The following is a 14,704-nucleotide window of genomic DNA, read 5'->3' as shown; positions in this document are numbered from 1 at the left end:
ATTGTTACATGCTCTAAATTAGCTGTTTAGTAATCACTGCAGATGGTGACTGCAGCCATGAAATTAAAAGATGCTTACTCCTTGGAAGAAAAGTTATGACCAGCCTAGATAGTATATTCAAAAGCAGAGACATTACTTTGCCGACTAAGGTCTGTCTAGTCAAGGCTATGGTTTTTCCAGTGGTCATGTATGGATGTGAGAGTTGGACTGTGAAGAAGGCTGACTGCTAAAGAATTGATGCTTTTGAACTGTGGTGTTGGAGAAGACTCTTGAGAGTCCCTTGGACTGAAGGAGATCCAACCAATCCATTCTGAAGGAGATCAACCCTGGGATTTCTTTGGAAGGAATGATGTTGAAGCTGAAACTCTAATACTTTGGCCACCTCATGCAAAGAGTTGACTCATTGGAAAAGACTGATGCTGGGAGGGATTGGGGGCAGGAGGAGAAGGGGTCGACAGAGGATGAGATGGCTGGATGGCATCACTGACTCGATGGACATGAGTCTGAGTGACCTCCGGGAGATGGTGATAGACAGGGAGGCCTGGTGTGCTGCAATTCATGGGGTTGCAAAGAGTCGGACACGACTGAGTGACTGAACTGAACTGAACTGAACTGACCAACGTAATTCAGCCAAGCCACCAGAGAGGAAAATATAGTTGAGGTTGTTAGTGTATGTAAATATAATTTTCACATCTTATTGTAGTTGAATCTTCCTTCTGAACTGTAAATGTATGTAAATATTTAGAATTATAAAATGTTTCAGTTTCCCTTCATTCTTAATATAATAGGTTTGCTATAACATTGGCTTTGAAGCCAAACAGTTTATTGTCTATTTACTTATTAGCTATTTGATGCTGGACAAGGTATATAACCTTACTAACGGACATTTGTTTCACCATCTCTAAAATGGGGATAAAATATAATCTTTATAGGACTGTTAGGAAGAAATACTGAGGTAGTGTATATAAAATGTCTTGTGTTAAAAAAAAAAAGTCTTCTGTTGCCTGGCACATTAACTGTTAAATGACATTAGCTCACTCCTTAGCCCTAGGCTTTGATGTGTGACTATGAATTTGAGTATAACAGAAGAGCATGTTCAGTTCAGTTCAGTTCAGTTCAGTTCAGTTGCTCAGCTGTGTCCAACTCTTTGCGACCCCATGAATCGCAGCACGCCAGGCCTCCCTGTCTATCACCATCTCCCGGAGTTCACTGAGACTCATGTCCATCGAGTCCGTGATGCCATCCATCCATCTCATCCTGGGTCGTCCCCTTCTCCTCCTGCCCCCAATCTCTCCCAGCATCAGAGTCTTTTCCAGTGAGTCAACTCTTCGCATGAGGTGGCCAAAGTATTAGAGTTTCAGCTTCAACATCATTCCTTCCAAAGAAATCCCAGGGTTGATCTTCAGAATGGATTGGTTGGATCTCCTTGCAGTCCAAAGGACTCTCAAGAGTCTTCTCCAACACCACAGTTCAAAAGCATCAATTCTTCGGCGCTCAGCCTTCTTCACAGTCCAACTCTCACATCCATACATGACTACTGGAAAAACCATAGCCTTGACTAGACAGACCTTAGTCGGCAAAGTAATGTCTCTGCTTTTGAATATACTATCTAGGTTGGTCATAACTTTTCTTCCAAGGAGTAAGCGTCTTTTAATTTCATGGCTACAGTCACCATCTGCAGTGATTTTGGAGCCCAAAAGAAGAGCATGTTAACTAATGGTAAATCAACTGGTTGACTGTCATTTTCTTTGATCTCAGAGCTTATTCAAAGTAATTATAAGATTTTATTGAATGATTTGATCAAAGTGAAAAGGAGATATATTGTTAAAGGGAAAGTGGCTGCTTAGATTTCTCTTGAAGCCATGTTATTGTAATAGAGTTTTATATTTAAAACAGAACTTAAAAGTAGTAAAGTTTCTTACCATCATTTTATAGATAAGCAGCAAACTGAGAACCAGAGTGATTCAGTTCAGTTCAGTCACTCAGTCATGTCCAACTCTTTTCGACCCCATGGCTGCAGCACACCAGGCCTCCCTGTCCATTACTAACTCCTGGAGCTTGCTCAAATTTATGTCCACTGAGTCAGTGATGCCATCCAACTATCCCATCCTCTGTTGTTCCCTTGTCCTCCTGCCTTCAATCTTTCCCAGCATCAGGGTCTTTTCCATTGAGTCAGTTCTTCCCATCAGGTGACCAAAGTATTGGAGTTTCAGCTTCAGCATTAGTTCTTCCAATGAATATTCAGGGCTGTTTTCCTTTAGGATTGACTGGTTTGATCTTCCAGACTGATTATATTTCGATAAATTTCAGAGCTGATAGCAGACCATGAGTGTCCTTCAGAATGCTCTTTCTTCCTTGATAATTTGTATGAGATAGAAAGTTAACAGTGGCAAAAATGAAGAAACAGCAGAAGATGATGAAAACCTGGTAAAGAGTGAATAATTTACTATTACCCAACCTGTACACTTAGAAAACTACAAAGTTTGATAACTGTTGTTTGGTAATGTTTTACTTGCACTGTAATTTTCATCTGAAATTGTTTTTCTTCTTCATGATGTGAGACTTTCCTCCCACTTTGGAGTGATTCTCTCTTGAAACTTTGAAGACACTACATAGCTGAGTAAAGCTATTCATCCCTTAGGCCAGTTCGACCTTCTGGGTTCCTCGTGTGCATGTTACCTATCCCTGACTGGATTAGAAGCTCCTCTTTGGGAAGGCCACATAGCTAATCATGATAAATACTTCTGTTTATGTAGTATATTTTACCTTTCATGTACTTTTTTACTTTTTATTTTATCCCTTATATTTTTAGAATATTTATTTATAGAAAATGTTTATAGAAACATTTATAGAAGATATTATTTTAAACTGACATGTTCATGCTCAGCATTTTGCCTAATGTGAAGAAGCTTCTTTGCTATGATATTCTAGAACTAAGTTGTCTGTACTGTTTCTTTCTTTTCCAAAATACAAAAATTCATAGGTCTTTTCATTTATTTTTTAATTTATGTTGTATTTTTGGTCATGCCATGTAACTTGTGAAATCTGTTTCCTAACAAGGAACTGAATCCAGGCCATGGCAGTGAAAGCCCAGAATTTAAACTTCTAGGCCACAGAGAACTCCCAGATAGGTCTTTTTAGAGTTTTGAGATACTCTAGAAATTATCTACATTTAGAATGATCTAGAAAAGTTAAAATTATGTTCCTGGGAGCTCGGGGCTCTTGCAGAATCATTTCAGATGCAACACAAACTATTTTTCTGTGTGTGTTTTTATTTTGTTTTGAGATTTGGGGTAAGATGTCATTTGAAATTTGGCAGTTAAAAAAAAAAGTTTTGAAAATTACTAATGTAATCCAGCCTCCTCATTTTACAGATTAATAAGGATATTTTGTGTCCTAGAGGTTAAATAACTAGCCCAAGGTATAAACTAGGATTCTGAAGTGTACTATCAGTTCTGAGTTCTTTCTGTTCTTATCAGGTTACCCTTTTTATATTTTCTTATAAAATTTGGTCTTTATTAATATTTATTAGAAACACAGTAGCTGTTTAATTTCACATTTTTTCTGAATTCCCTCAGCCTTCCTCTAGTAAAAAGTTTAATCCTTCCATGAGAGATTGAAATAAAAAGCAAGAATCCTTATATATAAACTCTTCCATTCACATTTCCTTTTGATTAACTTTGCCAATGTAATGGGGAACCATCTATATCAATATTAGAAACAGGGTGAATTGAGGCTTGGAAAAATTTTAACAAGAACCAGTTCTGGAGAAGGCAGTGGCAACCCACTCCGGTGTTCTTGCCTGGAGAATCCCAGGGACGGGGGAGCCTGGTGGGCTGCCATCTATGGGGTTGCACAGAGTCGGGCACGACTGAAGTGACATAGCGGCAGCAGCAGCAGCAGTTGTTAAGAGCAGAGTACTAGAGAATGTTCACTGATCAATGGAAAAAGAAGAGGAGAACGTTGATGGAGTGGGGGCCAGTAGAAAGGTGGTAGAATTAGTAGATTAGAAGTAACAGGTTGAAGGATCAGTGGATGTTGAGGGGCTAGAAAGCCTGAGCTACTAGAATGTTAGGAGGTGATGGTCAGAGAGAAGGATGCAAACAGCTGAGGGTGTGGAAAGATTATAGATACTGGTGGGAGTGAGAGGCTGAGATGTAGGAATGAGGACAAAATTAGTAGAGAACTTCTCAAGGGATTCCTATTTATTGTTTTTGCATTATCAGAAATTGCCAATACATACTATTAAACTATCCACACTCCTGGCCTCATTCTTCCAAATAATTAAATTAAATCAGTAACTTAGGGTTTATGTTATTATGAAAGTGAAAGTGTTAGTCACAGTGTGAAAAGTATAACAACTTTTAAGTATTACTAATTCCATTCCCAGCATCAGTACTACTTTCATTTGCCTGATTCAAAACAAGTTTTCCTCCCTGACACTGTTGGAGAATACAGAAAGTAGACTTCTCCATTTCTAGTCTAAAATAATGTAGTCTAAATTACCAACCTTTGGCTCAATTATGCAGTTTATAGTTCCAAAGATAACTGTTTTCAAAATACTTAAAATTCTAACTTGAATAGAATATTATAGCATTAATACTTACCACTTCTAAATGCCATTGTTGATCTTGAAATAATTATACTTCCCCTTTCATGACAAATATTCTCTCCATTAGTAATATCAGAAAGAAGCAGTGAGGTAGGAGGTCCTCCGCTCATGTGCTCACTGCCAAGGTGTCTTTTCCTCGTCATTTTTCCTGATTGTCTGTGAGACCTTCCAGCACATTGTGTCTTGACTAATTTTTTTCATGTGTTGTTTTTTGTAAGTATTTTCTGTAAGTCAAATGATTTTATTATGCATACTAGGAGTTTAGATAATAAAATGCATAAGTTCAAAAATTGAAAGTTTTTATATGGAAGAAATAGTGTATTACTTTGTTGAGCCTAAAGGAAAAAACATCTCTTTCTATGGATGATCCACAAAATTCTGAAAAACAAAATAATGGAGAAGTCATGCTTTATAATTTAAATCTATGTAGATTATGACTTGTATGTAGAGGTCTATTTATGGCTTCGCCTCCAAATTATAAACTGTGTTCTACAAGTGTATTTAATAATTGATTGTTAAAACCTTAAATATATTTTTCCACATAAGCATTATTTTTAATGACTATAGAGTTTTCCCTCATGTAGATATAATATACTTGTCCCTGGTTTTGTGTGGCTTTTTTGTTTTGCTTTGTCTGATATTGTAATAAATGAATGTTCTTCTGTAAAAAACTTATAGTTTTCTGTTTGCTGCTGACCTATGCAGATCCCTGTAATCACTGGTCCTGTTATTCAGTAGTATTCTGTACAAGATTAAATGACCTAACATTCTTTGGCATAGTGTGTGGCACACTGAAAGTAGAGAATAAATGCTGTTTACAGATGTTTTCCTGATTTTGCACTGAGATAATAAGGTTTGGACTTCCCTGGTTGTCCAATGGTTAAGACTCCACACTCCCAACGCAGGGGCCACAGGTTCAGGCCCTGGCCGGGAAAGGTCCTACATGCCACATAGCCAAATAAATAAATAAGAAAGAAAGAAAAAGGTTTGAAATGGGTTCTTTGAGGTGAACACTGAGGTTATACAGTAGCACAACAAATGATGCCAGTTGGAAGAGGAAAATCCAAAAGATAATTGAAGCTGTGAGATGGGGAAGAGTTTCTGTGGTCATTCATCTGTATTGTTAGTTCCCAGTTATGTATGCTTTATCTAAAAGGAATACCTTAACTGAGGAGTGTCAGAATATGAATTTCTTCCTTTTAAGCACGCTTTAAAATAGTGTGACTGTTGTGTATGTTATCTTTGTTTATTGTATTTGTATTTTGTACTTTTTGTAATATTTTATTCACATGTGTGTCCAATGATGTCTTCCCTGTTTTCTTTATTTTTTATTTAATTATTCTAGTCACGTGAACTGGAAATTTCAGTTTATTGGCGTGATTGGCGATCTCTGTGTGCTGTAAAATTTCTGAGGTTAGAAGATTTTTTAGACAACCAACGGCATGGCATGTGTCTCTATTTGGAACCACAGGGTACTTTATTTGCAGAGGTAATAAATGTATTTTATTTTAAATATGCATAACTGCAATTGAAATTATATATGTAAGCAACATGGTGTAGAAGTGAGAAGAGTATTTAGGCTGAATGACAGATAACTTGCATTCTTGGCTCAACTCTGCCACTAAATAGTATATTACCCTAAGACAAATCATTTTTCTTTTCTAGGTCTGTTATCTCATCTAGAAAATGAGGGGATGGAACCAAATTATATCTCAGATTCTCTTAAGTTTTTAAAACTTAGAAGTTTACTGAATATCGTGAACCATGAATCGAATGCTGTATTCATGTCAACTTAAATTTTCTTCACTGCAGGTTACCTTTTTTAATCCAGTTATTGAAAGAAGACCAAAACTCCAAAGACAAAAGAAAATTTTTTCCAAACAACAAGGTAATTACTCAGAAGTCAGGTACAAAGTGTTTCGGTGTTATCTTAAATATTTTAAAATGTACATACTATTTAAAAAGTGATACCCAACTTTGGTTTGCTTATTTGTTCAATTATTTACTTAATTTTATTAGGGAAAATTTTAAACATATACATATGTATAGAGACTAGTGCCATGTAACATCACTCAGCTTCAACAACAGTCAACTCATGTCTAATTTTGTTTCATCCATGTTCCATCACTCACAACTTCCTCAGCTTATTTGAAGTGAACCCAGACATCATGTTGATTCATCCATAAATATGACAGTTAGTATCTCTAAAAGATAAGAATTCTTTTTTTTTCCAACCTTAACCACTTATCATTACTAGACTTAAATGAGCAATTCCTACCTATCTATTTTTTAAACTGATTTTGCTTTTTTGCATTAGCCTTTAATAACAAATAGTTATGAACTGTTTTTTTAAATGACAAATACTGTTTGTTCTTCATAAATTATAAACCAATGAATATGAATTTTTCAGTTATGGCTTTTGGTAATATATTTAAAAATTACTTGTTCGGTTTTCTTTATTTACAATATCCACAGGCAAAACCTTTCTCAGAGCTCCTCAAATGAATATTAATATCGCCACTTGGGGAAGACTTGTGAGAAGGGCTATTCCTACAGTAAATCATTCTGGCACCTTCAGCCCTCAAGCCCCTGTGCCTGCTACGGTGCCAGTGGTTGATGTACGCAACCCTGAATTAGCACCTCCAGCTAGGTATGTGTTTTAACATTTTTAAGCTTTTATAAAATAATTATTGTGACACTCATACATATTGATTACAGTGAATCTATTAGAAGTCTCATTTTTTCCAAATAGTATTTTGAAGTTAGTGCTCTACTTACTTTTAAAAACAATAAAATTGTTTGCTTTAATTTTAAAGCTATTTAAAATGTATACTTTTGATTACTGCTTTTGGTGAATTGCTTTATCTTTTATAAGTGATTCCACAGTAACCAAGTTGGACTTTGATCTTGAACCTGAGCCTCCTCGAGCCCCACCACGTGATTCTTCCCTTGGTGAAATAGATGAATCTGTAAGAGATTTGGATACACCAGGACAGGTAAGGCATTTTAAACCTTGTATAATTCCTTTTCACCAAATAAATTACCAGTTATAGCATCATGGTAATTTATCAGCTATAGCATCATTGGGCTTCCCTTGTGGCTCAGATGGAAAAGAATCTGCCTGCAGTGTGGGAGACTGGGATTGGATCCCTGGGTAAGGAAGATCCCCTGGAGGAGGACATGGCAACCCACTGCAGTATTCTTGCCTGGAGAATCCTCATGGACAGAGGAGCCTGCCGGACTACAAGGGGTTGCAGAGTCAGACACAACTGAGCAACTAACACTATAGCATCATAATGAATGAGATGCACTTTTAAGTTGTTTCTTGTGAGTGAAACATAAAAACCTCTGGATGCCCTTGAGCCACTAGAGATGGAATAGGTTGCTTATTCTAGGAGCCTGGGAGTATGGCTGGTATTAGATGAAGTATTTCCTGACACTGTGCATCTTCTAACTAGGTTAACATGATACCTGAAAATGCATATAAAATTAAAGTAATGTATTCATTTTTTCATTGAAATATGATTGATTTACAACACTGTTTCAGGTATACAGCACAGCGATTCAGGATTTTTTTCAGATTCTATTTCATTATAGCTTTTTAGAAGATAATGAGTATAATTCCCTGTGCCATATAATATATCCTGTTATCTATTTTATTTATAGAAGTTTGTATCTAGTAATCCTATACCCTTAGTTTGTCCCTCTCCTATTCCTTCTCCTCCTGGTAACTACAACTTTATTTTCTAAATCTATGAGTCTATTTCCGTTTTGTAAATACGTTCATTTATATTATTTTTTAGATTTCACATATGTGATATATACCATTTCTTCCTCTGTCTGACTTACTTCACTAAGGGTAATATTCTCTAGGTCCATCCATATTGCTATAGAGGGCATTATTTCATTCTTTTTGTGGGCAGAGATTAATTTTCCATTGTATATTCATATACCACATTTTAAAACAATTTTATTGAAGTATAGTTGATATACAATGTTATGCTTAATTTCTTTGTAGAGCAGAGTAACTCAGTTATACATATATTTTTTTCCATTACAATTATCACAGGATATTGAATATAATTTCTTATGCTTTATAGTAGGACCTTGCTGTTTATCCATCCTGTATATAGTAGTTTACATCTGCTAATCCCGCATTCCTAATCCTTTCCTCCCCCAAACCCCGTCACCCTTGACAACCACAAATCTGTTCTCTATATTTCTTGAGTGCTTTGTTTTGTAGATATGTTCATTTGTGTCATATTGTAGATTCCACATATAAATGATATCACGTGGTACTTGTCTTTCTCTTTCTGACTTAATTCCTTTGGCATGATAATCTCTAGGTCCATCTGTGTTAGTGCAGACAGCATTATTTCATTCTTTTTTAATGGCTGAGGAATTCCATTGTGTGTCTGTGTATGTATACACACACACACACACACCCCAAATGTTCTTTATCCATTCATCTATCAGTGGACATTTAGGTTGTTTCCATGCCTTGGCTATTGTAAATAGTGCTGCAAGAACATAGGGGTGCGTGTATCTTTTTGAATTAGAAATTTGTCTCGGTATATGCCCAGGAGTGGGATTGCTGGATTATAGGGCAACTGTGTTTTTAGTTTTTTGAGGAACCTCTGTGCCGTTTTCTATAGTGGCTGCACCAGTTTACATTCCTACCAACAGTTTAGAGGATACCCTTTCATGTGCCTGTTGGCCATCGGTCTGTGCCACATCTTCGTAAACCAATGGTCTGTTGGTGGACGCTTTGGTTGGTTGCTTCCATGAAACTAGCTGTTGTAAATAGTGCTACTGTGTACATTGGAGCTCCTGTATCTTTTCAAATTAGTGTTTTTATTATTCATTTTTTACATTTTTAAGATAAGAGTAATATATAATTAATGACCATAAAAATGAATATCTAATAATAATATCTGAATTTTATTTTCTCATTCATATTTATATTGACAACATTTTTTCTTTATTCTTACCTAATAAGTTGTTTTCTGAATGTTTCTGTGATTTAATGAGCGTTTAATATTTTACAGGATTCAGAAACTGTTTTTGATACTGAGAATGACAGAAATAGAATACTTCCAAAATCTCAATCTGAATATGAGCCTGATATCCCTCAGTCAGGCCTAGAGTATAGTGGTATTCATGAACTTGAGGACAGAAGGTAAAGAATATATCCACAGCTTTACTTACATGTTTGGTTCCATACTTTTGCCTTATTTTTAATTGGCATTACTGTTTTCAGATCTCAACAAATGTTTCAATTCAATCTACAAGACTTCAGATGTTGTGCTGTCTTGGGTAGAGGACATTTTGGAAAGGTAATCTTTTAAATTTTCTTTCTTCGTAGGCATGAGTAATCATTCAAATGAGAAATGATTATTTTAATCTAATTTTAGGTGCTTTTGGCTGAATATAAACACACAAATGAAATGTTTGCAATAAAAGCCTTAAAGAAAGGAGACATTGTGGCACGAGATGAAGTAGACAGGTTAGTTTTTTTTAAATGAAATTGTTACACTTTTCTAAAGTTATAACAACGAAAATTGATGTATTCAGCATATATGGAAATGATAAAATTATCTCTTTTAATAATACAGTTGATTGTTGAATAACATGGTCTTCAACTACATGGGTTCACTTAATATGGATATTTTTCATTTAGTAAATGCTCTAATATTGCATAGTTTGTTGTTGGTGAATTCATAGATGTGGAAGAACTGCAGATACAGAGGGCTGAATGTAAATTATGCACATTTAACCCCCATGTTGTTCAGGGGTCAGCTGTAATAAGTAAAGAAACTAAATTAATGCATGAGGTGGGTATTGATTAAATATTGTTTTTCTTTCTAATTCCCGCTTCCCATTCTTGTGACATTTTACTGCTTGGTGAATACCAAAAAAAGTTGGTGAAATCTTTAAACTAATTCTAATATTAAGTTTTTATACTTGGAAATGTTGAAATGTTTGTATGAATTAGGAACTATTACACATCTGTGGTTGCGTGAGGCTATTTTGCATTTCATACTACAGAAGTAATAAGATGTCATTTACAAGTAATCTTCAGTTAAGTGGTTAATTCCTTCTGCTTTTTAAAATACACCTATATCTATTTTTTGCTCTATTTCTCTTAAAATGGTAGCTTTTGACCACAGCATCTTTCCTTTTTGTGTGTAAATTGGTATGGATTTATCTTTATATAAGATTATTAAAATGTAAGGACTTTGGGGATAATATTGTAATCAGGTTAGAGAATATAAAGACTATGGCAAATTAATGGAGTGGTTCAACATGGAAATTGTTGTATAATAAAATGCATTTTATTACTGAAAGAGACATTTATTTGATATTTAGAAGAACTAGGAAGCATCAGTTGATAAAAGACAGCCCTTTATAATGAAAACAGCCTGGGATTATGAGTGAGAAGATTCTCTAGTCCTGATTGTTCCTTCTTAATTAATGATTTAATCCCAGGGCAGTTCACTGAACATCTTTGAGCCTCAGTTAACCCACATATTTTTAAAATACATTTTTTGGTAATACTTGCCTTACTGAATTGGATTATTGCCATATAATATATCAAATTGCTATTTTTAATATTTCCATTGTATGGGAAGTTCTTAGAATTAGGATCAATCTTAAAAGATGAGTATTTCCTTTATGTAAATCTTTTCCTTTTGGATTTGCCTATTTATTTTTTATCTGTTTATCATACTCCTCAATTATATCAAAATAAACTCTTCCTTGATCTAAAACAACTCAGGATTTTGCATAATATTTATAAAATATTCTGAACACCATAGTATATACTAGCAGTTACATCAGTAGTTAAAGCAAACCTTTAATTACACTGTCAGTCTGTTTTTACTTACAATAATAGTACGGTCAGGTGTTTTTCTTTTCTGGAAGAATATTTGCTTTATTCCAGATCCATAATGGTAAATTCATTTATAGCTTAAAATAATAGTTAGTAATATAAAAGTGGTAATTACTCGGTGGTTTATATAACTTTCTGTCACATTGTTACTGCTTTGAGCCACATCTCTGTAGGAAAAAAAACTTTCCAATTAAATATAGATAGAATAATGTTAATATTACTATTAAAGAACAATGTCTGGATCAGAGGATGAAGCTTTAGCCAGATTCAATGGACATGGGTTAGGGTGGACTCCGGGAGTTGGTGATGGACAGGGAGGCCTGGTGTGCTGCAGTTCATGGCATTGCAAAGAGTCGGACACGACTGAGCAACTGAACATTACCCCTACTTTAAGAGGTGGCAAGAATACACAGAAGAACTATACAAAAAACGATCGTAATGACCCAGATAACCACAGTAGTAGGCTCACTCACCTAGAGCCAGACATCCTGGAGTGTGAAGTCAAGTGTACCTTAGGAAACATCACTATGAACAAAACCAGTGGAGGTGATGGAGTTCCAGTTGAGCTATTTCAAATCCTAAAAGATGATGCTGTTAAAGTGCTGTACTCAATATGCCATCAAATTTAAAAAACTCAACAGTGGCCACAGGACTGGAATAGGTCAGTTTTCATTCCAGTCCCAAAGTAGGACAGTGCCAAAGAATGTTCATATTACTACACAATTGCACTTATGTCACATGCTAGCAAAGTAATGCTCAGAATTCTCCAAGCTAGGCTTCAACAGTATTGAAACCGAGAACTGGCAGATCATCAAGCTGGATTTACGAATGGCAGAGGAACAGAGATCAAATTACCAACATCTTTTGGATCATAGCAAGCTAGGGCTTCCCTCATAGCTCAGTTGGTAAAGAATCCACCTGCAATGCAGGAGACCCTGGTTTGATTCCTGGGTCAGGAAGAGCCTCTGGAGAAGGAGTAGGCTACCCACTCCAGTGTTCTTTGGCTTCCCTTGTGGCTCAGCTGGCAAAGAATCCGCCTGCAGTGCAGGAGACCTGGGTTCGATCTCTGGGTTGGGAAGATCCCCTGGAGAAGGGAAACGCTACACACTCCAGATTTCTGGCCTGGAGAATTCGATGGTCCATGGGGTCGCAGAGTTGGACATGACTGAGCAACTTTCACTTTACTTTTCATTGGATTATAGAAAAAAGCAAGGGAATTCCAGATAAAAATGTACTTCTGTTTCATTGACTACGCTAAAGCCTTTGACTGTGTGGATCACAACGAACTGTGGGGAATTCTTCAAGAGATGGGAATACCAGACCACCTACCTGCCTGCTGAGAAACCTGTATGCAGAACAAGAAGCAACAGTTAGATCTGGACATGGAACAACGGACTGGTTCCACATTGGGAAAGGAGTATGTTGAGGCTGTATATTGTCACCCTGCTTATTTAACTTATATGTAGAATACATCATGCGAAATGCTGGGCTGGATGAAGCACAAGCTGGAGTCAGAATTGCTGGAAGAAATATCAATAACCTCAGAAAAGAGGAACTGAAGAGCTTCTTGGTAAATGTGAAAGAGGAGAGGGAAAAAACTGGCTTAAAACTCAACTTTCAAAAAACGAAGGTCATGGCATCTGGTCCCAAATGGCATTTGTCACTTCATGGCAAATAGATAGGGAAACAATGGAAACATGAGAGACTTTATTTTCTTGGGCTCCTATTACTGCAGATGATGACTGCAGCCATGAAATTAAAAGACACTTGCCCCTTGGAAGAAAAGCTATGGCAAACCTAGACAGTGTATTAAAAAGCAGAGATATCACTTTGCCAACAAAGGTCCGTGTAGTCAAAGATATGGTTTTTCCAATAGTCATGTACAGATGTAAGAGTTGGACCATAAAGAAGGCTGAGTGCCAGAGAATTGATGCTTAACTGTTGTGTTGGAGAAGACTCTTGAGAGTCCCTTGAACTGCAAGGCAATCAAACCAGTCAATCCTAAAGAAATCAATCCTGAATATTCCTTGGAAGGACTGATGGTGACACTCCATTACTTTCATCACCTGAAGCAAAGAGCCGACTCGTTAGGAAAGGCTGTGATGCTGGGAAAGATTGAAAGTAGGAGAAGGGAACAACAGAGAATGAGATGGTTGGATGGTATCACTGACTTAATGGACATGAGTTTGAGCAAGCTCTGGGAGATGGTGAAGGACAGGGAAGCCTGGTGTGCTGCTGTTCCATGGGGTCACAAATAGTCTGACACACCGGAGCGATTGAACAACAAAATTAATCTCAGTTCAATCCCTCAGGAGTGTCTGTCTCTTTGCAACCCCATGGACTGAAGCACACAAGCCTTTCCTGTCCATCACCTACTCCCGGACCTTATTCAGAATTAATCTAGCCTTAGTGAAAGGTTGATGAGTGATCTTCATTTTACTTCAGTTATAAATTCACTTATTCGGTAATATGGAAGTAAAATAATCTCCAGTAGAAACAGGGAAATGTAAAATTCAGAATGAGAAATAAAACTCGCTCTTAGAGGAATTTGAGGAAAGCATCAAAAAGAAAACAATTAAAGGAAGGCAAGAAAAAACTTAATTTAGAAAATAAGAAAATAGAGCAGCATGTTTTTAAAAATAATGTAACTTGAAAGTCTGAATAGTAAATAACTAAGCAGAAATCCACTATATCCACTTTTCAGTTCATTCTTTTAATAGATGCATAGAATTCAATGTTATTGCATATAAGTGCAGTTTTTTAATAGATATTCTGGAGTACTTGATGGTTCTTAATGTCAGTTTTATTTTCTAAATTTTATTTTTCTAGTATGAATTTTACTATTTTCCTTATAGAAAATTCCAAACCAACTTATTTTTTGTTTTTTAGTTTATTTTTGTTTTTGGCTACTTTTATTGAGACAGAATTAACCTGCAGTACTGTATAAGTTTAAGGTGTATAGTAACATTATTTGATTTACGTACATCATGAAATGATTATCACAGTAAGTTAAGTGAGCATCATATAGATACAAAATTCAAAAAATAGAAAAATATATATTTTTCCTTGTTATGAGAACTCTTATGAATTATTCTCTTAACAACTTTCATATATAACATATAGCAATGTTAATTTTATTTATTGTACATTATATCTCTAGTACTTACTTATCTTATAACTGGAAGTTTGAACATTTTTTA

General features: G+C 35.8%; 1 protein-coding gene across 1 annotated transcript in view; it reads left to right on the top strand.

Moving 5' to 3' along the window:
- PKN2 (protein kinase N2) overlaps positions 1-14,704 on the top strand; it is a 161,728-nt gene that overhangs the window by 113,387 nt on the left and 33,637 nt on the right. Inside the window, exons 9-15 of the mRNA XM_040232372.1 lie at positions 5,958-6,101; positions 6,425-6,500; positions 7,088-7,262; positions 7,488-7,608; positions 9,661-9,791; positions 9,873-9,948; positions 10,027-10,118. Coding sequence (XP_040088306.1) covers positions 5,958-6,101; positions 6,425-6,500; positions 7,088-7,262; positions 7,488-7,608; positions 9,661-9,791; positions 9,873-9,948; positions 10,027-10,118 — 815 coding nt within the window. The remainder of the gene's footprint in view (positions 1-5,957; positions 6,102-6,424; positions 6,501-7,087; positions 7,263-7,487; positions 7,609-9,660; positions 9,792-9,872; positions 9,949-10,026; positions 10,119-14,704) is intronic.

This window comes from Oryx dammah, unplaced genomic scaffold (assembly GCF_014754425.2).
Source record: "Oryx dammah isolate SB20612 unplaced genomic scaffold, SCBI_Odam_1.1 HiC_scaffold_28, whole genome shotgun sequence".
Classification (NCBI taxonomy): Eukaryota; Metazoa; Chordata; class Mammalia; order Artiodactyla; family Bovidae; genus Oryx; species Oryx dammah.
This window is presented reverse-complemented; position numbering and strand designations above follow the sequence as displayed.